The following is a 21,643-nucleotide window of genomic DNA, read 5'->3' as shown; positions in this document are numbered from 1 at the left end:
TACTGGAATGATAGGTATGTGCCGCCATACCCTGTTAAAAGGCAAAACCTTCAGGGAGGCATACAAATTAAACTTAGATTAAGAACCTTTGCCCTTTAGCTTTTTGAAAGATTATTTCCTAGACTAGCTTAGCCCTGAGAGCCAAGTAATATATGTATTGACTTAAGAATAAAGAGATTCTTTGAGCCTTCTGTGATTATAATAGCCTCCAGTCTCAATAGACCTGACCCAGAGTCCTACTTAAATCAACCAGAATTCATAAATATTCAGATCATCAGTACAAAGCCTAGAATATTTAAATGTTGAACTGCCAGGCAATGCCTTCTGTACTTACTTCTCTTAAGGACTTCATCGAGGGAGGAGCTGAAGTAGGATATAATCTAGCTAATAAAAACCTCTCAATTTGTCCTGTGCTGGTTTAGCTTTTTGTAACCTTGACACAAGCTAGAGTAATCTTAGAAGAAAGAATCTTAATTAAGAAGATACCTCAATCATGCTGGTCCGTGGACAAGTCTGTGGGGGCATTTTATTGATTGATGATTGATACGTGAGGGACCAGCCCACCACAGAAAGTTGCTACCCAGTAGTCTTGGGTTGTATAATGAGCAAGTCAGAGAGCAAGCTAATTAGCAGCATTCCTCCATGGTCTCTGTCTTAGTTCCTGCCTTGGCTTCCCCCAATGATGAACTGTCATCAAGACATATAAGCCAAATCCCCCAAACCATGTTTTGGTCCTGGTGTTTATTATAGCAACAAAAGGAAAATAACATGTCTCCTTACTATTCAAATATTTCCAACATAAGAAATGTCACTGTGCTTACCTTATTTTTAAGAAGAAATTTATTCCTGCAGATCAGAATTTCCCGTAACCACTTGAGAATTTCTGTGCTACTAAGCATTTGATGGCTAGTTAATTTCTTGCAGATGTAAAAAAGCATTTGTGAACTGCAGTAACATAAAGTTCATTGTTACAGAATCATCAAGAACCTAATATAAGCATAATCATACATAGAATGGCATTATTTCATAATAGATGTAAATTTAGAGGCTTGGTTTCCCTTCTTCATGGGTTTTATCCAAATGTTAATAACAACAAATTAAAAAGATCCTTGTAGTAGGGGGTAAGAATAAATCATAAATTCACATGCACAGCAAAGACTGCAAAGAAACAGAGTAGTAGAGAGCTAGGGTTTGAAAAACTGCTGCCTGCAGGACAAAGTGACCCCACCAAGCTCTATAAAGGACGTTTCAGTGGAACACAGCCACACTCCTTCATTCCCATGTGGTACGTAAGTGTTTTCTTGCTCCAAGAATAAAAGTGCATAGTTAAAATAGAATGGATGAGCCAAGAAGCCTGGCCTATTTCCTACCCTTCAGAGAACAAGTTTGCCAACTTGTTCTTGATGTTATACTAGAACAGCATGTCTAATAGTTCAGCTACTAGCCACCCATGTAACTACAGGAGCACATTAAATGAAGCTTGTCCAAATTGAGATGTGCTTTGTGAGACACACTACAAATTTTGAAGACTTAATGAAAACAAATATAAAATGTCACATTGAAAATTCAAATTAATTATATGTTGAAATATTATATATATATCAAGTTAAATAAAATACACTAAAATTTAAGTTTTTTTCTTTTATAAAGTAGTAAATTAAAAGTTAACACACATGGCTCCCATGAATATATCATTATTTTATACTCCACTTCCAAGTGATTCAGTACACCCATGTCCAAATTAAGAGAGCAAAACCTGAAATTTATAGATTTACATCTTCCTAATGAGGTATCTTCATGCTCATTAAAAGACAGCTTCAGTTCAGAAATACACAGTGAATCCTGTGGGGTTTTTTTTTTGTTTTTTGCTTATATGCATGTTTCTAACTTATTCACCAAAATGATCAGTATTTATAGAAGATTTACAGAAGGTCATAGTTGCCCCAACTTCCAATGCTGGGAACTGAACCACAGCCTCATGCCTACTCATCATGTGCTGTACTACTGAGCTACGTGCCTAGTTTTAAGAATGGGAGCTTTAAAAACTAAAAGCAAAATTATAAAATATTAACACTCTATGCTTCTAATGTAAAAATCTATTAAAAACACAATTGTAGGGAGCTGGGGAGATGGTTCAGCAGTTAAGAGCACTGACAGCTCTTCCACAGGACTTGGGTTCACTTGCCAGCACCCACATGGCAGCTCAGAACTGTCTGTAACTCCAAGTTCTAACACTCTCACACAGACATACATGCAGGCAAAACACAAATGCACATGAAATAAAATTTAATTATATAATTAATTGGTTACTTAGTTAGTTAGTTAGTTAGTTAGTTAGTTAGTTAGTTAGCTAGTTAGTTAGTTAGGGAAAAAAACCACAATTGTAGCCAAGCATGGGAGGTCACACCTTTAGACCAAGCACTCTAGAGACAGGTGGATCTCTGTGACTTCAAGGCCAGCCTGGTCAACACAGAGAGCCAAGTCTACATAATCAGATACTATCTGAAACAATAAACATAATTGTAACTGCATAGACACACATAATAGAGGATAATGCATGATGTAACAAAACTTGTATTAGAGTGATAAAAGTTAGTACCATTTTAAAATTTTGCCCATGGCAAAACACAATGCAAAAAACAAAAAGAAAAAATCCTTCTGTTTTGGATATATGTGATATTTCTGACAGTTAAATATTCTAATAGTCTCAATCCAAAAACATACAAAATCATAAAATATAGGTATAACTGAATAAATATTACAATGAACTTAAATACTATAACTCTAATATACAAAAACAAAATACAAAATTAAAATTGCAAACCGAATTAAAATTAGAAAGTACATATACCTAATTTCCCAAAATGTCTCTACAGGAGCATCAGGGTTCCATAAATCAATGCTATCTAACTGATGAAGAACCAGCAAGGCCTGAAATTTAAAGAGAAGAGAATTCAGGGAAAACTTTTTTTAGAAAATTGACTCTGCAATAATTATTTTGCAAATGCTAACACAATAGGCTGTGTAACTGTAGCCTTGAGATACAGGGAAAACAAGCATTCTGAGGGTGGATCTGGAGAACACAATTTTCTAGAGCATCAAAACCCAGAGCTAACCCCTTTGTCCCATCATTCTCACTCTTGTCCCACCAGGTGGTGGTGGCGCACGCCTTTAATCCCAGCACTCGGGAGGCAGAGGCAAGGGGATCTCTGTGAGTTCAAGACCAGCCTGGTCTACAGGGCGAGTTCCAGGACAGCCTCCAAAGCAATACAGAGAAACCCTGTCTCGAAAAAAACAAAGCAAAACAGAAATAATAATTGTGAAATCTTGTCTCAAAAACAAACAAATGTAAAAGAAATTGTCGGGGCTGGTAAGATCGCTACAGCTGGTAAACATATTTGCCATCCAAGGCAGAAACTTCAGTTTTTTTCTGACCTCCACATGGACACACAATTTAAAAACAAAACAAAAGCCCCCAAAACAAAACTACTACCTTCCTCTGGCATTCTCAGGCAATGCACACACAGAGGACACATATATACATGCACACAAAACATCCATACACAAATAATAAATAAGTCTTAAAAAATTAGTACAATGTTGTTTTATTGCTACCTATGATATAAAGTAAACAAATAGAACCCCTTTCCACAGATCTTATAAAACATAAGGACACAAACATGTCGCTTCCAGAACAGACATCCATTTATCACTCATTGAAATTATAAACCAAAGAACATCAAAAAAAGCATATAGATAGGCTAGAGAAATGGATCAGGGGCTCAGGGATTAGAGTGTACAAGGTTCATGCAGAGGACCCAAGTGCAGGTCCAGCACCCACATCAGGTGATTCACAATCTCACAATGGCCTGTAACCCCAGCTCCAGGGATTCCGATACTTTTTTTTTGGCTCCTGTAGACACCCCCCCACACAAACACACAATTTAAAAATATGTTAGATATATTTTTAAAAATAAAAGCATACAGAGTCAAATAATTCTTTGAAAAACAAAGCACCTAGAAAAATAAGAATGGAGACAATTACAATCTTTCTTTCAAGATGCTAGAATTAACTTCCCCTTACCTCCATCGCTTCCTGAGCAATCTCTGGCATATGTGACTGAGGGACCAGTTGGACAAGCCCTGTGATTAATTCTGCCGTACTGCCTTGAGTTTCAGGGCCCTGTTTTCTTGGATTCTGCAAGAGAAAAGCAAATTTTATTTTTTAATTAAATTTACTTATTTATTTATTTAGGAGTGTCTCTTTATGTATATTGCACATGTGTACAGGCAGAAGAGTATTGAATGCCCAGTAGATATTTGCCTGATAAGGGTACTGGGAACAGAACTCAGTAACTGTAGTGATGCAGGAAGTGTTCTTAAGCACTGAGTCATCTCCCCATTGCTTTCAAACTTCATTTTTATTTTGTTTTGTTTTTTTTAAGAAAGGGCTTCTCTAAGTAGCACTGGCCATCAGGGAACTCACTCTGTATTTACCTGCCTCTCACCACCTGGCTCAAACTTCAATTTTTAAAAGAATGTATCAGCAGGATTATGAGGTATAAAGTAAAGATTAGAGCTGGAGAGATGGCTTAGAGGTTAAGAACACTGACTACTCTTCCAGAAGTCCTGAGTTCAATTCCCAGCAACCACATGGTGGCTTATAACCATCTATAATGAGATCTAGTGCCTTCTTCTGGCTTGTATGGATATATGCAGGCAGAAAAGTGTATACATAATTAATAAATCTTTTAAAAAATTTTAAAGTAAAGATCAATTATAAACAGCTAGAGTTTCCTTTAGAGAAGATGAAAACAGTCTGCAAATGACAAATGGAAGGGGGTACTAAAGAGATTGAACATTTGGTCTGACTCATGAGCTACAGCCTCACCATGAAATGATCTTTTTTATTGTATGTGAATTATAACTCAATAAAAATACAGTTTTTTTGAAGCCAGGGCAGTGGTTGGGCACACCTTTAATACTAGCACTCGGAGGCAGATTTCTGTGAGTTTGAAGACAGCCTGGTCTAAAGAATGAGTTCTAGGGCAGGCAAGGCTACCATATCAGCAGACTCCTAATTAAACAGATAATAACTTTTCAACTAAAAAAAAAAGTATCAGAGGCTAGGCATATAAATCAATACATTCTCAGCACCACAAGGGAAAAAGAAATTACTGTACATATCAGTAATCCAAGGGTTAAGTATAAAAGTCCTGTTCAGTGCACAAAGCTGGGCTGTCAATGAAGCTTTAGCTGGTAGAATGCTTGCTTAGCACACACAAAGCTCTGGACTCTATTCCAGCACTTGTGAGATATAGGGAAGAGGATCAGACATTCAAGGCCACCTTTGATTACATAATGAATCAGAGGCCAGCCTGGGTTACATGTAACCCTGTCTTAAACAATAAAACTGACATAACTACTGTTACAAGAGAACTAGAATCTATCCCTAAAGAAAGCAATACTTCAGGGCTAGAGATATAGTTCAGCCATTAAAGGCTTGGCTCATAACCAAAACTATAAAAAAGCAGTAATTCAGTCACTGTGGGAAAATGCTATCATTTACTAAGAAATCACTACTCTTTCTAAATGTGAAGTTTACCATTTTCAACAAATTGTTTCTTATAATTTGGAAAAATCTATTTACACTTAAATAGTATATGGTTTGCTGGCAAGATAATGCACACTTCTAATCCCAGCAGTTAAGAGGCAGATTTATAAGGTTCTTGAGTTCAGGACTAGCCTGGGCAGCAAAGGGAGACCCTATTTGGAAAAACAAAGAGAAAAATAACATATTTAAACAAAACTGACTGAACTTATATCTGTATTTTATTTTGTTGATTACATATTTTTCACTACAGTGTCTAACACATATTAGCACTCTAGCATATCTGTAACCCAAACTCTTGTCCATTTTCTGATGCTCACTATTCATGTATAACTCTAAAGAATTTCTTGAACAGCAAAGACATAGTTGTGAAAAAGATGTCACCTGGCACATTGGCATGTGCCCTTAATTCTAGCACTCAGGAAGCAGAGACAGGTGTATCTTTATGAGTTTGAGGCCAGCCTGGTCTACATATCAAGTTCCAATACAGTCAGAACTTCATAACAGGGAGACACTGTCTCCAAAAGACAAAGAGCAACAACGACAGGAAGAAGAGGAGGAGGAGGAGGAGGAGGAGGAGGAGGAGGAGGAGGAGGAGGAGGAGGAGGAGGAGGAGGAGGAGGAGGAGGAGGAGGAGGAGGAGGAGGAGGAGGAGGAAAAGGAAGAGGAGGAGGAGTAAGAGGAGGAGGAGGAAGGAAGGAAGTAAAGTTGTCTCCTACCTCCCAACAGCCTCATTAGAAAAGCAAGTTTTAAATAAATTACTAAATAAATAGCCAAACTGCAAATGAGGTAAGAGCTGTCAAAGCACCCTCTGCCAGGAGTTTCAGAGGCTGGGAATGTGGTCCAGTCAGTGAAAGCTCCATAAAACTGACACTATAACTTAGTGCAGAGAAACGATTGGGGGATGCAAGAATGAAGGTAGATAATCAGGAAGCTGGAAAATATGGAGTAACACAAACCAGGACAAAGATGGCAAAAACAGAAGACAGAATCATGTTACTTTTTAAAATACCATGTTTGAGACCATGTTTACATTTCTGCTGTTAATGAAGGTTTAGAATTTATGAGTAAATATTCTATTTTCTTATGGTTACTGGGAAAAGTTAGCTATCCACTAGATGGCAACAAAGGAAGCAGTTTCCATGGAGCTAGACTGCTGTCAGAGGTAGTGACAGTTGCCTATCAAACAACACCCTACCAACTCACTGACCACCAAAAGAAAACAAAAGCCCAACAAAGGGCAAGGGCAGGCCATTTTTACTTTCTCTTCTAATACTGGTAATAGAAGGCTGATGGAGGAACATAGGGAGCTAACTATAAAAGCTAACTTGCTCAGTAACAGAAAAAATAATGAGTAGTATAGATGCAGAGCACACTGATTTTATAGCTGTTTGTTTCACCTAACCCCAGGAATGTGCCCCATTATAACACATGATCTAAATCAGAAAAAGGTCAAATGATGTCACTGAAGTCAAGTCAATGATAAGGGAAAGGTGAGAAATTATATTAGAATTCTCTGGAAATAGTTTTCTTGGCAATGTCTTAGAGCTTGTTACTCATGATTAGAAAGGATTTTTTTCTTTCAATTCATCTAAATTAGTGGAATAATTTCTCAAAGCATTTCATTAAAATACTTACACAAAGTAAAAGCTTTGGGTCTGCGTGAATTAGTTTCACCATGGACAAGAGAAGATACTTATAGCTCCTTGTTTCCAGGTCTGTAGGCTTTTCTTTAAATTTAAGACTTGTTACCTTTTCTTTAAATGTAAGACTCTAGTAACAAAACAAAAACATGACAGCACCTTAGTGAGAATCAGACATCAGATTTAGAATAATAGCTATGCATTATAGAAGAAATTATTTAAAAGGCTTTGAAAACAGACACATTGCATTCCATACCACCAAATGGATAATATTAGAAACATAAGCTAATAAGCATTCATTTAATATTGCATTTTTTAAAAGGTTTTCATACCATTTACATTATTCTTATATATAATACTATAGTAAGCTTTAAAGAAAATCTAAAGCACTAAAGGAATAATATCAAGTTGGCTCCTGGATTACAAAAAAAAACCTAGCTTTCAAAATATGAAAATGTTAAGAGGAAAAAATATTGGGTCTATGTCTTATACACATATACACACTGGGGAAATCAAATTAGCAACCATCACACAGACACACACACACCATAAAGACAGTGTAACATTATCAGTTTTTTAAGATGCACCACTTCTTGGCTGTAGTCAAAGAAATGAAATACTACTGTGAATCCCAGGATAAGGCACAAAGGAAGATAAACATCTACTTTGAGACAGAAGTAAAGGTACACTCTTTGGACCTGATGAAACATTCTCTGTAAGCAACCTCTGTATTTATAGCTTTAACCTCTGAATTTATTCTTTAGTCTTGATGGCATTTCTTCTTTCAAGTTATAGAATGCATCTCCTTGATGACAATGTAGTTCTACTAAAGAGATACTATGGACAATTAAATAATTATGAACGTCAATCAATAAAATAAATCCAGGAGCTGGAGAGATAGCTCAGCAATTAAGTGCACTTGCTACTCTTCCAAAGGACCAGGTTTACATCCCAGCACCCAAATGCCAGCTCACAAATGTCCGTAACTCTCAAGATCTGACACCCTCACATAGACATACCTGCAGGCAAAATACCAGTGCACATAAAATACTTTTAAAAATAAAATTTTACAAAATTACATTCTGGATTCAATGTCACTCTGTTTTCTCTCTAGTCTTGCAAAATATTTCCTTTTTTTCCTTTAACACCACAAAAAGAATCTGTTTTCAACCTGGTACCTGCAGTGAGCACATAACAGACACAGGGTCCTGGGTGCCTGCAGTAAGGATATATAGATACAGGGGAAGCAGACTATGCAGACTTTATTTGGCCATGACAAACATCTATGCAGACAGGCTGTTTTCTTTCAGTTAACAATTGGAGATAATACATTAATTTACAAGTGTTTAAGAAATAAAATACTCAAACACTCCAAAACTAAGGTAAATGTTTATCAAATGTATTTAGCAAGTTCTGTGTAGTGTTTGCTCTTGTTAAATCATAGGGGTGTGTGTGTGTGTGTGTGTGTTTCTTGCTGATATAAGTCAGTGTGATGTTGCCACTACACAGGAACCATACAATCAGAGGACAATCAGGTGCTAGAAGTTTTTTTTCTGATTTAATAATCACATTTTAAATAACTTTTAGCTTGATGTCAAGTACTAACATGTAGATTTTGTTCTACAGTATAACTGACTAGTGGGAAATCTAAGCCTTGAGAAATTTCAAATATTTCTTTTAATATTTAATATTTAATATTTTAATATCTAATATTCCCATTAGTGGGTTACATAAAATACGGAATAATTTGCTGCTTAAGAAACAAACCGTTAGCCGGGCTTTGTTGGCACACGCGTTTAATCCCAGCACTTGGGAGGCAGAGGCAGGCGGATCTCTATGAGTTTGAAGCCAGCCTGGTCTACAGAGAGAGTTCTAGGACAGCCTCCAAAATAATACAGAGAAACCCTGTCTTGAAAAACCAAAACAAACAAACAAAAAGGAACAAACTGTTCTGTTTCTTAAGCAGAAATGTTTAAAAAAAAAAGACATTTTAGGATCTAAACTGACACATGTACATATGTGCTTGGGAGAAAGACAGTCAGCTATGCCAGCAAGAACTTCCTACACCAGAGATTCAGGTAGTTAATTAGGAACCAAAATCACCTGCTAATTTAAGACTATGAGACTGACTTACAGACATGGTAAGAAACATCTAGGCCAATGTCACTTAAATCTAAAAAATGTAAACTGCTTTTGTGGTAGTGAAATAATCCAGATACAGAAATTTTTAGTTCAGTCAAATAAGAAATTAAATCACTAATTAATTCAAAAATGCATACTATATATCCAGTGTGTGCCTGGCACACAGGAGTTTAAGAGCCTGTGTTGAAGCAGCAAAAGCTTCATTATCCATCAGGCTAACATGCTATTGAGGTAGAACAACTAATGAACTGAGCAGGGACTAGAATGGATATCAAAACTCCGCAAAACTAATTCTGCCTGGCCACTCACTAGCCATTTGACATTTTAATTCCTTTAACAATATTTGATCTTAGCCGGGCTGTAGTGGTGCACGCCTTTAATCCCAGCACTCGGGAGGCAGAGGCAGGCTGATCTCTGTGAGTTCCAGGCTAGGCTGGACTGACAGCCTCCAAAACAATACAGAGAAACCCTGTCTTGTAAAACAAAAAAAAAAAAAAAAAAAACCTTAGTTTCCTTAATTATGAAAACAAATCAAATGAAACACTTTCAACGAGTTGAAACAATAAAATTCCATCCAACTCAAGCTACAACATAATAAAAACTCTTCAGGAACTTGTTAAGTTTATTCAAAACATCTTCAGGGCTACTCCGTAGAAGAGTCAAAAAGAGGAACTATGATGGTTAAAAGTAACAACATATTTTTATCTTGCTGAAGAAGGCCAAGTTATTAATTTATTTGATTGTTTGTTTGTTTATGGCTATTTAAAAAAATATTTACAGCCAGGTTTTGGTGGCACATGCCTTTAATCCCAGTACTCGGGAGACAGAGGCAGGTGGATCTCTGTGAGTTTGAGGCCAGCCTGGCCTCCAGAAGGAGTTTCAGGACAGCCAAGACAACATAGTGAGACCTTGTCTTGAAACAAACCAACAAACAACACCACGCCCCCCCCCAAAAAAAACCCCAAAACTATTACTGTATACATGTGTGAGGACTTGTATATTATAGTGCTACTGTGGTGGTCAGAGGTCAACTTTGGAGATGGTTCTCTCTCCTTCCTCTGTGTGTTCAGGGAATTGAACTCTAGCAGGCTTGTGTGGTAAGTGCTTACTGAGCAATCTTGCTGACACTTTTTTTGTTTTCTTCTCTTTTGGCTTTTTAGAATATATGCAGAGACAATGATGTAAAATTCTGTTCTGTCACTGTTCTTTGTTCAGATTTATTATTTGCTTTTCCTTTTTATGCAGAACCTAGTTGTGCGCATAGAAGAGTGTGTGCCTAGCAAGGGTATCGTGAGGGAAGGATGAGATTTTAAGGGAGGTGGGAAATACTGTTACTGACACATGTAATAGGAAAGGTGAAAAGAGGAGTCATTGAGGGAGAAGAAACCAGCTGGAGAAGTAGGAGGGTAGTGAATGAGAAAACATAGGTATGAAGATGACATGTTGAAACCCATTACTTGTATGCTAACCCTAAGGATTAATGTTAAAAAAAAAACAATTTATTGGACTGGAGAAATGGTAAAACAAACAAAAAACAAAACAAAGCAAAGAAGTAGTTATGATTGATGTCTGGGGATGTAGTTCAGTGGTAGAATGTTTATATAACATGAGCAAAGCTGTGTGTTTGATCCCTAACATTACCAAAAAAATGTGATTTAAAAATCAAGTCGTTATTTAATTAGTTTTATTCACACTGGGCTGTGCCTTCTCAGTTAAACCTGTTTGGAAACTAACTTACTCACATACTCACAGACATGCCCAGACTTAAATCCAGTCAGGTTGACAATGAAGATTAGCCATCACAGTGACATTTTGGAAGTAAATCTAGTCCAAGTTACCCATGAATTAAGGGTTTGGTTAAAACAGTAGTTTTCTTAGTGATACTCAATCTATGATAAGTAATTGAGATGGTTCTCCATGTCTAAGATAAACTAAGAGTAGAGGAAAATGACTTAATTTATATTGAGGCAACTTTCTCCTGTTTCAGAGAAAGGTTTCATTTTTTACTATTTTATTTATGTGTATGTGTATATATCTATATGCATGTTTGTGTATGTGCTTGTGGACTACAGAAGAAGGTGTTGGATCCCCTGGAGCTGGAATTACAGACTGCTGTGAGCATTAGGTTCTGGTAAAAATGACCAGTGATATGAAAGAGAGTACAAATAAGCATATGAGCTTAAACCAGGTCCTGGAGAGGAAAGTCGGAAACATAAGAGACAGAAGAGCCGGGTGTTGGTGGTGCACGCCTTTAATTCCACCACTCGGGAGGCAGAGGCAGGAGGATCTCAGTGAGTTCGAGGCCAGCCTGGCCTACAGAGTGAGTTCCAGGACAGCCAATGCTACACAGAGAAACTCTGACTCGAAAAACAAACAAACAAAAATAAAAATAAATAAAATAACCTAAAGTTTTCCTATAGCCATTACAGGCACACATTCAAAATTCTATACATAGGAAAATACAAAGCTTCAAAACATTGGGAAGAGCTAGAGAGATGGCTCAGTTGTTGAGTGTGTACTCCCCTTTACCAGAGGACCCCAGTTCAGTTCCCAGTACTCATGTCAGGTGGCTCACAACCACCTGTAACTCCACTTCTAGAAGGAATCTGATGCCCTCTTCTGGCCTCCATGAGCACCTACATTCATGTGCACATACAAACACATATACTCATGTAATTAAAAATAATTAAAATGAATCTTATAAAACACTGGGAAGGTGGAATCAGGAAGACAGTGAGTTCAAGGTCAGCCAAAGCTACCTGGCCTGTATCCTAAAAGGAAAAAAAGCTTAAAATTGATCCTGAAAATTAAATATACATTGACACTTCCAAAAATAATAATACAAATATGAATAAAACAAAATTCCTATCATATATGTCTTGAACCACAATAAATCCTCTATAATCACAACTTTAAGTGATCACAGCACACTGTAGGAATCACAGAGTCAACTAACAACCAAATCTAAGAAACTTCTAAAAGTAAAACATATCAGACTACCAACCAAATCTGTGGCTGCTCAAAAGAATAAACGAGGTTCATTGTTTCAGTACTCATGCATAAAAATTAAATAGCAGAGATGTTAGGTTGAGTATAAAACAGGAAGCAAATAAGGTTCTTTCACCAATTCCTATTAGATCTCTTACCAGCGTAAGAGATATAATAAACTGAGGTAATAAACAGAAAGTCTTTTTTTTTTTTTTGCAATGCTGAAAATTGATCATAAGGGTCAATGCATATTAGGTAAGCACTTTACCACCGAGCTATATCTCAGCACATAGTAGTCTGGGGTTGGAGATACAGCTCAATGCTATAGTAGTACATACTAAAGGCCCTGGTTTTGACTGTTAGCATTCTCTCCTAATGCAAAAACAGAGGGTGGGGGAAAGAACTAAGAAATTACTAAACCTTAAAAGAAAATAATGTCTAGTTAAATAATGTTTACATAGCTATTCCACTAACATATATATACCTGCGACAAAATTTTTAATTAAAAAGATACTGTGAGGCAGACAGTGGTAGTGCATGCCTTTAATCCCAGCACTTGGGAGGCCGAAGCAGGTGGATCTCTGTGAGTTTGAGGCCAGCCTGTTCTACATTGTGAGTTCCAGGAAAGGCTCCAAAGAGAAACCCTGTCTCAAAAAAAAAAAAAAAAAAAAAAAAAGTACTGTGTATTCACCATCACAAAAAGAAAAGCCAACTAAAGTAAGCTTGCATATTAACTTTTATTTAATAGAATATCATTAGGTCAGAGGGTATAGTACAGTACACGTCTGGCATTCATGTTGGACCTGGGATTGATGTCCAGCACTGAAGGAAAAACAAAAAAAAAAAAAAAAAAAAGAATCAAAATAATAATAAATGACCTGTCCCTTCAGCTATTAAAATTGGGATAAATAATGACAAAGCTCCTTGAAAAGAAAACTTTTTCATTTGAATTATCTGGTATAGTTTTTTAAATCCTCAAAAACTACTACTGACAACTGGAAAGGAATGAACATAATGAAACAAAGTATTTTGTATATTTTGTATACTGACCATAGGAACTTGGGAAGAGAAGCATGCCAGGGAAGAAACTGTTTAAAGTGTGAGATGGATAGTTTATTAGATAAAACCAATAGGTGAAGACATGCTACAATTTCTTCTGAAATGATAGGATGTGACTACAATGGTAACTATACACAGAAAAGTCAAAGAAATAATGGACTTTTCTGAGGTAGTTACAAGGGGTCATATATACTTACAGCCACAGAAGCCCACTGCCATGCAAAACAGTGACTGGTTGGCATCTGACCATGTGAGCGACAGCAGCCAATAAGAATAGAAAATAAGCAGAAGACAAAGCACCACCAATCAATGTCAAGAGTTGCCATGTCAATGTTTTTCCTACATACAGACAGAAATTATGTACACAATGCTTTCATTAGCTGTGGAAACTCACTTTCTATGATCTTTAAATTCTCTATTAACCAACCTCTTGGAACACAATTTCCAGATATACCTTTGTCAAGTTTAAATAAACATCAATGTCAAAGTGTCTATCAATATTTGCTCAAATTTTGCTAAATGATTGTATTTACAAAGACATATATATCTTTAAGTAGAAAATGTTTTAGTCCATTTCTAATTTTCTGTGTACTATTCAGCATCAGGACATTCACTCTAACCCAGGGGTCTGGTTCCATTGCTCATCCTTGAAAGTAAGAAGCAAATCAAACACCTGAGTAAGAAAAAGTTAAACTGAAAACAGAAGAAAGGTGACATTCACTAGGATATTATAGCAATCTCTACGAATTCTTCTTTAAGAATTAAGTTCACTTAAGAGACAGAGTGAGAAACAGATGCTGTTGACTAGGCAGCAGTGTCACTGCAATACACCATAGACAACATCCATGGGAAGGAAAGACCCATCAACCCTCTGAACTCAAGTCAGCAGGAATGAGATGAAGATACTGAAAATGCAGCAGACAGGTGGAATTCAAAACTCATGCTTTCTTACTGGTGCCATTCGTATTGCTGGGTGCGCTCCACAGCCCTGCACTGCTTTATGAAGTGTTTCACCAAACATATTTCGAAGTTCAACTGAGTGACAATATACAGCATCAATCTTAGGCCACCAATCCAACGCAGACTAGAGAAAAAACAAAAAAACATAATAGAGTACAAAAATCACATAAGTGGTATATTACCACTGCAGTTCTAAGGTTTTATTTTTTGTGAGAAACTTTCTACTAAGACCATGCAAACACACAGTATGATTTTCAAAGTCTTCAAATGATGTCTTTAAGTCAAAACTAACTAGACATACTATATTTTAAAATATAATAATGAGCATGTGCAAATGAGGCTGTCCTTTCTCAAAATGTCATACTGAATTTAAAACCAAAATATTTGGAAAATTCTTTAGCCAATCTTTGTCTTCTTATTTATTTATTTTTTTATTTTTAGTGTTCAGCACATTTCAGAAACACATGCATATATTATATATATTTTGCCAGGTTAAAAAATCAGTTTTCCATGAGATTAGGGGTTCAACACACTGCTGAAAGACTATGTAAACCATTAGTTAAATGCTTACAAACAACAATAATCAACATGAAATTAGTAAATGAAATAAAGCCATTAGTAAACCGATAATCTTTAAGTTGATAAGCAGATGGCACAATACATGGAAGACTAAATGGTCACCATGAACAAAGACAGCTGATCCTACCTAAGAACTTTTATTTTTACAATGCTGAAAATTAAAGCCAGACCTTTGGAGCTTTTATATGTTAAGCAAGTGTTCTACCACTCAGCTACATCCTTAGATGAAGCAAAGGATTTTTAAAATAATTATTTTATATGGATATTTTCCTATTTCTGTTTAGACTACCAAGCTGGTTTATAAGACCTGTTTTAATTAAAAGTGTATTTTAATGACCTTTATTTTAAATTTAATTACTATATTTTAATTTTTAAATGCTTCAAAACTGCTAATTGTGAAAATTCACTAAAGTTTATTATCAGTTTATAGAAAAATGATCAGATAAACTTTCACTACTTATATAGCTTATACATGAAAACAATAGGCTTAAAATATGAATTATCAATTTGTAATACTCTGATTAAAAATATGATAGAGTAATCACATATTCACATAGCAAATACAGGTAATTTAACAGCTTCACACATCCTACTCATGATTTCTTTTTTATTCAAAATCAAGCTAATCTTAACATTTAACTTCCCACTCATAAGTCACAGTATTGTTGAGCTTAAATCTCTATATACAAGAAACCTAAAAACAAAACTCAGGCAGGCATAGTGGTGTATACCTGTAATCCTGACACAATGGAGGCTAAGGCAGGAGGAAGTTCAAGAACAGACTGGGCAACACAGCAAGACTTCATCTAAAGAAATAAATAAAACAAGAGTCAGAGAAGTAGTTCAGCAGTTAAGAACCCTTGCTGCCCTTACAGAAGACCCTGATTCAATTCTCAACACCTACATGGTGGTTCACAACTATCTGTAACTGTCTGTAATTCAGGTTCCAGGGCATCCAACACCCTCTTCCCGCCAAACATGCATATGATGCACAGGCATATAAGTAAAACAACTGAAAAATTAAAAATTCATTAATTAATTTAAAAATACAAATGATAAGACTCATGGTTGTTTTTCTATCGGTTACTTAATTTAGCTAAGTCCTACAAACTGACATAGTTTACTGTCTCCATTTCCTTTTTCAGGTGGTTGCAATTAAATACGAAAGCAACTTAAGGGTGAAAGAGTTGATTTAGTTCACAGTTCTAGGTTACAGTGGCAAGAAAGTCATAGAAGCAGGAACCCGAGATAGCTGGTCATATCAAATGGACAATCCATAAACAGGAACAAAGAGCAATGGTAATAAACATACATTCTAGTGCTTAACTTCTTTCTCCACTCCACTGCCTAGGCAATGGTGCCAAACAGTAGACAAGGATCTTACTACCTGAACTAACATAATCAAGATAATCACTCTTTCATGGACATGCTCAAAGGCTCATCTTCAGGTCTCACAAAGCTGGCCACACTAACCACCACAGTTAACTATCACATTTCTCAACTCTGTGGCACCGGTGTGCCCAAGTTAATCAGTGCAACTACATTTCTATGGGTTTTTTTTAATCACCTTAAAAGAAACAAAATGATGAATTATTTAAAACAACAACAAAAAAAGTATACTGAAGCCGGCGTTGGTAGCACAAGCCTTTAATCCCAGCACTCGGGAGGCAGAGGCAGATGGATCTCTGTGAGTTCAATGCTAGCCTGGTCTACAGAGCAAGTTTCAGGACAGGCTCCAAAACAACACAGAGAAACCCTGTCTCAAAAAACCAAAAAACCAAAAAAAAAAAAAAAAAAAAAGTATGCTGAAGCCCTATTTCCTATACACTGCATAAAATCTTACCAGAAACTGGTAAGCTAAATACACAGGCATTCTTTTTAACAACCTATACAAATTATTGGGGAAGGGGATGCTGTTTTCAGTTCTGGTTATTATTTTCATCTTTTTGCTTTGCGACACAGGATCTTGCTGAAAATTCAATATGTTGTCCAAACTAGTCTAGAACTTGTTATTCTCCTGCCTCAGCCTCTGAAGTGCTAAGTCACCATAACCAGCTTACTATATAAGCATTTTTGATAACTGTAAAAGTGTACCATAATAATAAGTATAACTTTCAGGCTTAAGATTTAATAATTTTATACTTTTCCTCTTTCATAAGGAATTAATCCATTTATTTCAAAGTAAAGAATACAATTTCTAATAAAATAGGCACTAAAAATTAGACATCAGGGACTAGAGAAATGGCTCAAAAGTTAAGATCGCTGGCTGTAATTCCAGAGGTCCAGAGTTCAATTCCCAGCAACCACATGGTGGTTTATAACCATCTGTAATAAGGTCTGGTGCCCTCTTCTCTCATACAGGCATACATGCAGTCAGAACAATGTGGACATAATAAATAAGTAAATCTTTTTTTAAAAAATGAGACATCAATTGAGTTAGTAAGAAAATCTGAAACTAGTCTATTTAAATAGACATTTCTCCTTAACAGTTTTTATATTTAAAAAACCACTTATATACTCATAAGTCAATTATATGCATTCCTAAGAGGTTATTTAAATGATTTTCAAATATCTTAGAAATGTCTTTAACCAGTTCATGGTTAATATGAAGTATTAATAAGCAAATTACAATAAACTGCTACAAGGAAAAACCTATAGTAAACTACTATCCCATATGCAACATATTCACTTCCAAGTATATTTCTTTTTTTTTTTTTTTATGAGACAGGGCTTCTCTGTATTGTTTTTGAGCCTGTCGGTCCAGCCTGGCCTCGAACTCACAGAGATCCGCCTGCCTCTGCCTTCTGAGTGCTGGGATTAAAGGTGTGTGCCACCACCGCCCGGCTCCCAAGTATAGTTCTTAATTTTCCAACCGCACATCTAATTTAACCTTAAAAGGTCTATACAGGAGCCCAGCAGGGGGTGGCACACCTTTAATCCCAGCACACAGAAGGTAGAGGCAGGCGGATCTCTGTGAGTTTGAAGCCAGTCTGGCCTACAGAGGAAGTTCCAGGATAGCCAGGGATACACAGAGAAACCGTGTTTCAAAACAAACAAACAAACAATAAATAAATAAACAAGCCTGTGCAGATGGAGTATATAACATAAATCTTAAAACTACAGCTTATTTCTTAATGAACATCATTTTTAAAAAGTAACAGTATAAATACCATTTTAGAAGCTTATAAAAACTTACATTGCAACAAAATTCAAATAGTGAGTAAACTTTAAGAATTTCTAAAAGAACCCAGGCAGTGGTGGTGTACACCTTCCCAGCACTTGGGAGGTAGAGGCAGGCAGATCTCTGTGAGTTCGAGGCCAGCCTGGTCTACAGAGCTAGTTCCAGGGCAGTCAGGGCTATTAAACAGAGAAACCCTGTCTCAAAAACAAACAAACAAACAAAAAAAACTAAATGAAATTGGAATGTTTTAGACTTAAACACAGTATTTACAAATTGCATATGAGGATATCTCACAGAAGCAAAAGAAAACTCCCATTTCTAATTCTACATAAACCCAGAAAAAATAATAAAACCTTTTTATTTTTAAGGGAACACAATAATTTTAAAAAGTGTCAACTGAGCCGGGCGTTGGTGGCGCACGCCTTTAATCCCAGCACTCGGGAGGCAGAGGCAGGCGGATCTCTGTGAGTTCGAGACCAGCCTGGACTACCAAGCGAGTTCCAGGACAGCCTTCAAAGCCACAGAGAAACCCTGTCTCGAAAAACCAAAAAAAAAAAAAAAAAAAAAAAAGGCGTCAACTGGATTAAGAGATATGAAAAAGGAACGTTTAGGAGGCATACTGGACTAAACTATTTTGATTGTATAAATCTGCATATTAACTATTTCAAATAGTTCTATACAATTAAAAGTACTTTAGATTCAGTATTTATTAGCCTCAGGGTCTGAGTGGAGAGTGGACTCTAATAAACAATTTGCCAAGCAATCTCTAAGGATAAGGATAACTAAAGTATAACCTGAAAGCCACTTTGGAGGACCAGTGTGGTGTCTCAGTCCTTTAATCCCAGCACCTGGAAGGCAGAGGCAGGTGGATCTAGATGAGTATGAGACCAACCTGGTCTACATAGTGAGTTTCAGGGCCATCTAACACTATATGGTGAGTTCTTGTCTAAAAAAGCAAACAAAATGATACCAGCACTTTTTGAATTCTTTAAAAGCTATTCCACTGAATGTCTGCTAATGCACAGTATTTAAAGACTACTATAGGAGCTTTATAAACACAAATGTCCCCAGACACACTCTGTCTTCACACATGCAGCACTCCTTAGAGAGAGTGCATACACTTTCACCAAGCACATGGAAGCATGCAGAGACCAACACTCTAAGCATGCTTGGAACCCAGAAAGGAGCAGCTCAGCCACTTACAGCAGTGCCAAGTCCATGCTTGAAAGTGCTCTATGTATTCAATTATAGACAAAAATATTTCACGATTAAAGTAACTAGTCACAGAATATTCAAAGACTATAACTTGGATTTATTAAATCTTAACCATTTCTATAAAGTCATCCAGGTAATAAAAGGAATATTTTCATTATTTTGAGTCAAAATGGAGAGTAGTAACTTATTTTTGAATTAAAAATAAACTTGTAGGATAGAGATATCATCTTTTTAGTTTTTTGGGTTTAACTTTAAAACTAACCCTAGGAAAGACAATGGTTTCAGTAGATACACTGGCAAATGTACAGTATTTTTTTTAAGTTTGTCATATCAACATATTTTATCTATACTCTGATTCAATAGATTATCTCTATGGAAATAGCTATATTTAAGATAAGGTCTGCCTATAATTTAAGTCAGTGATATTCAACTGCAGGTAGTATTGAGTTGTTCATAATGCAGGAGACACAGCACAGTTGCCATTTCATGAATTGAGCACCAAAGTGATAAATGTCCTTCAAGGCACAAGGCCAGGCTGAAAACAGAGAACTATTGTCCTAAAATGCTATTAGCTCACCACAAAGCAAAATGAACGTGTCACTGACTTTATCAGCAGTTATTTTCCCCTGCAAGGATATCTTTTAAAAAAGAAAAAAAAAGATAATATTTGGTTTAATTCAATACATCCAAGGTAAATGAAGAAGTAGGGGTTATTTTTAATTTGCAAGAGTCATAAAATGGAATTTGATTATAAATAGGACAAATATACCAAGGTATCAATGATTAAAAACTTTAAGGGAGGAAGGCAGGAACAAAGTGAACAAGTTCCTCATAAATGTAACATATCCATCAATGGATAAAAGTAGAACTATAAAACATAAAATCAGAGAACATCAAATACAACTGTTCATAAGAGGAGCAGAATTTTTAAAACTCTACAGTCCACATCTAGTAAGGTTTTACTGTCTGCTTTTTACTTCATACACTTGTATCACAAATACCTCTCTACTGAATTCACTTTCCTTGATAAGTATTTGTATCTTGGGAATATACCATTTTAAAATGTTAGTGTTTTATTCTAATTAAAGAGGATTAAAAGATACAATCACATAAGGTTACACCATTTTGTAAATGTGCCATACTAGGCTATACCATAATTATTCTTCCTTTGAACTTAAATGGCAAGATAGTAGGTCAGCACATATCAAATACTTTGTTATGAAAGTATTAAATTATATTTTCAATGGCATTGCTCTCAACAGGTTTTGAACTTTACATGAAATTTTTTTAGGCTTACTTTACTCTTTGCGAAAGATTCTGTTAACTTCATCCCTCTCAATAAAAGCCTCTGGCCTAGAGAGGACCTAAACATTACAGCTGTGTATCAAACGCTGGTCCAACCACCCAGAGGAGCTTCCTGCTTTACATAAAGTTCTAAGTTCGGAACCTTGGTTAAAACCAGCATCTTTCTTTAAAATGGAAAAAATATAACCCAAAACAAAAGAGGCAGAAAAATTCCTTTTTTAGTAATACCAACTACCTTTTAGACTTACATTGGTGATGATGCGGTGGAGTGAGTTTACCAGCACATAGTGAAATGTAGAAGGTGAATTCTGCGCCAGGCAGATCTGCAAAGAGGAAAGAATGTTTATTAGCACAAAAAAGACAAAAGAACAGCAAAAAATTAAATTATTCTCAATATAATAAATTTAAAGTCTTGACATTAGCATCAATATGGTATATTTTAAAATACTACCAAGAGGCTAGAGAGATATCTCAAGGGTTAAGGGCTGCTCTTATAGAGGACCTAGGTCCAATTCTCAGGACCCACATGGCAGCCCAGTGTCTGTAATTCTAGTTCCAGGGGATACGATGCCTTTTCTGACCTCTGAAGGCATCAAAAACATACACAGTGCACAGACATACATGCAGCAAAATATCCAGATAAATAAAAATAAATAAATCTGTTCCTTAAAAAAAGAAATACTAATAAAGTACACCTATTCATCTTTATAATATCTGCATTTTATAAGGATAACAACATCAATAAGCATGGTTGTACAAAACAATTTCTTACCTTAAAGTGCTGGTTGTTGTGAGGGCTTATCCGAAAGCAAGAGACAAGACAGTCAATCATGAGGTCCACATCTGCAGGCTGACTGCCTCTAGAGAATGGTTTACTTGGATTAAAAAGCAGGTTCTATAAAAATCCCAACAGAAAACAGTGGCCTTTAAATAGTTATGAAATATTTCTTTAACAAGGTG

At 36.0% G+C, this 21,643-nt stretch overlaps 1 protein-coding gene across 10 annotated transcripts in view; it reads right to left on the bottom strand.

Moving 5' to 3' along the window:
- The window catches only part of Nf1 (neurofibromin 1), a 232,041-nt gene that overhangs the window by 142,137 nt on the left and 68,261 nt on the right, over window positions 1-21,643 (bottom strand). For 6 of the 10 annotated variants that reach the window (XM_040749259.1, XM_040749252.1, XM_040749251.1 and 3 more), the window contains 9 exons: window positions 21,456-21,578; window positions 20,932-21,006; window positions 19,367-19,396; window positions 14,396-14,527; window positions 13,641-13,685; window positions 7,250-7,384; window positions 4,085-4,198; window positions 2,852-2,931; window positions 822-945 (listed from right to left, as the gene is read on the bottom strand). In XM_040749259.1, the coding sequence (XP_040605193.1) occupies window positions 822-945; window positions 2,852-2,931; window positions 4,085-4,198; window positions 7,250-7,384; window positions 13,641-13,685; window positions 14,396-14,527; window positions 19,367-19,396; window positions 20,932-21,006; window positions 21,456-21,578 (858 nt within the window). The remainder of the gene's footprint in view (window positions 1-821; window positions 946-2,851; window positions 2,932-4,084; window positions 4,199-7,249; window positions 7,385-13,640; window positions 13,686-14,395; window positions 14,528-19,366; window positions 19,397-20,931; window positions 21,007-21,455; window positions 21,579-21,643) is intronic. The other 4 variants (XM_040749257.1, XM_040749258.1, XM_040749255.1 and 1 more) reach the window with 3 other exon arrangements.

The sequence above is a fragment of the Mesocricetus auratus genome, unplaced genomic scaffold, assembly GCF_017639785.1.
Source record: "Mesocricetus auratus isolate SY011 unplaced genomic scaffold, BCM_Maur_2.0 Super-Scaffold_100007, whole genome shotgun sequence".
Lineage (NCBI taxonomy): Eukaryota > Metazoa > Chordata > Mammalia > Rodentia > Cricetidae > Mesocricetus > Mesocricetus auratus.
The sequence above is the reverse complement of the archived record's forward strand: the minus strand, read 5'-3'. Positions and strand labels throughout refer to the sequence as shown.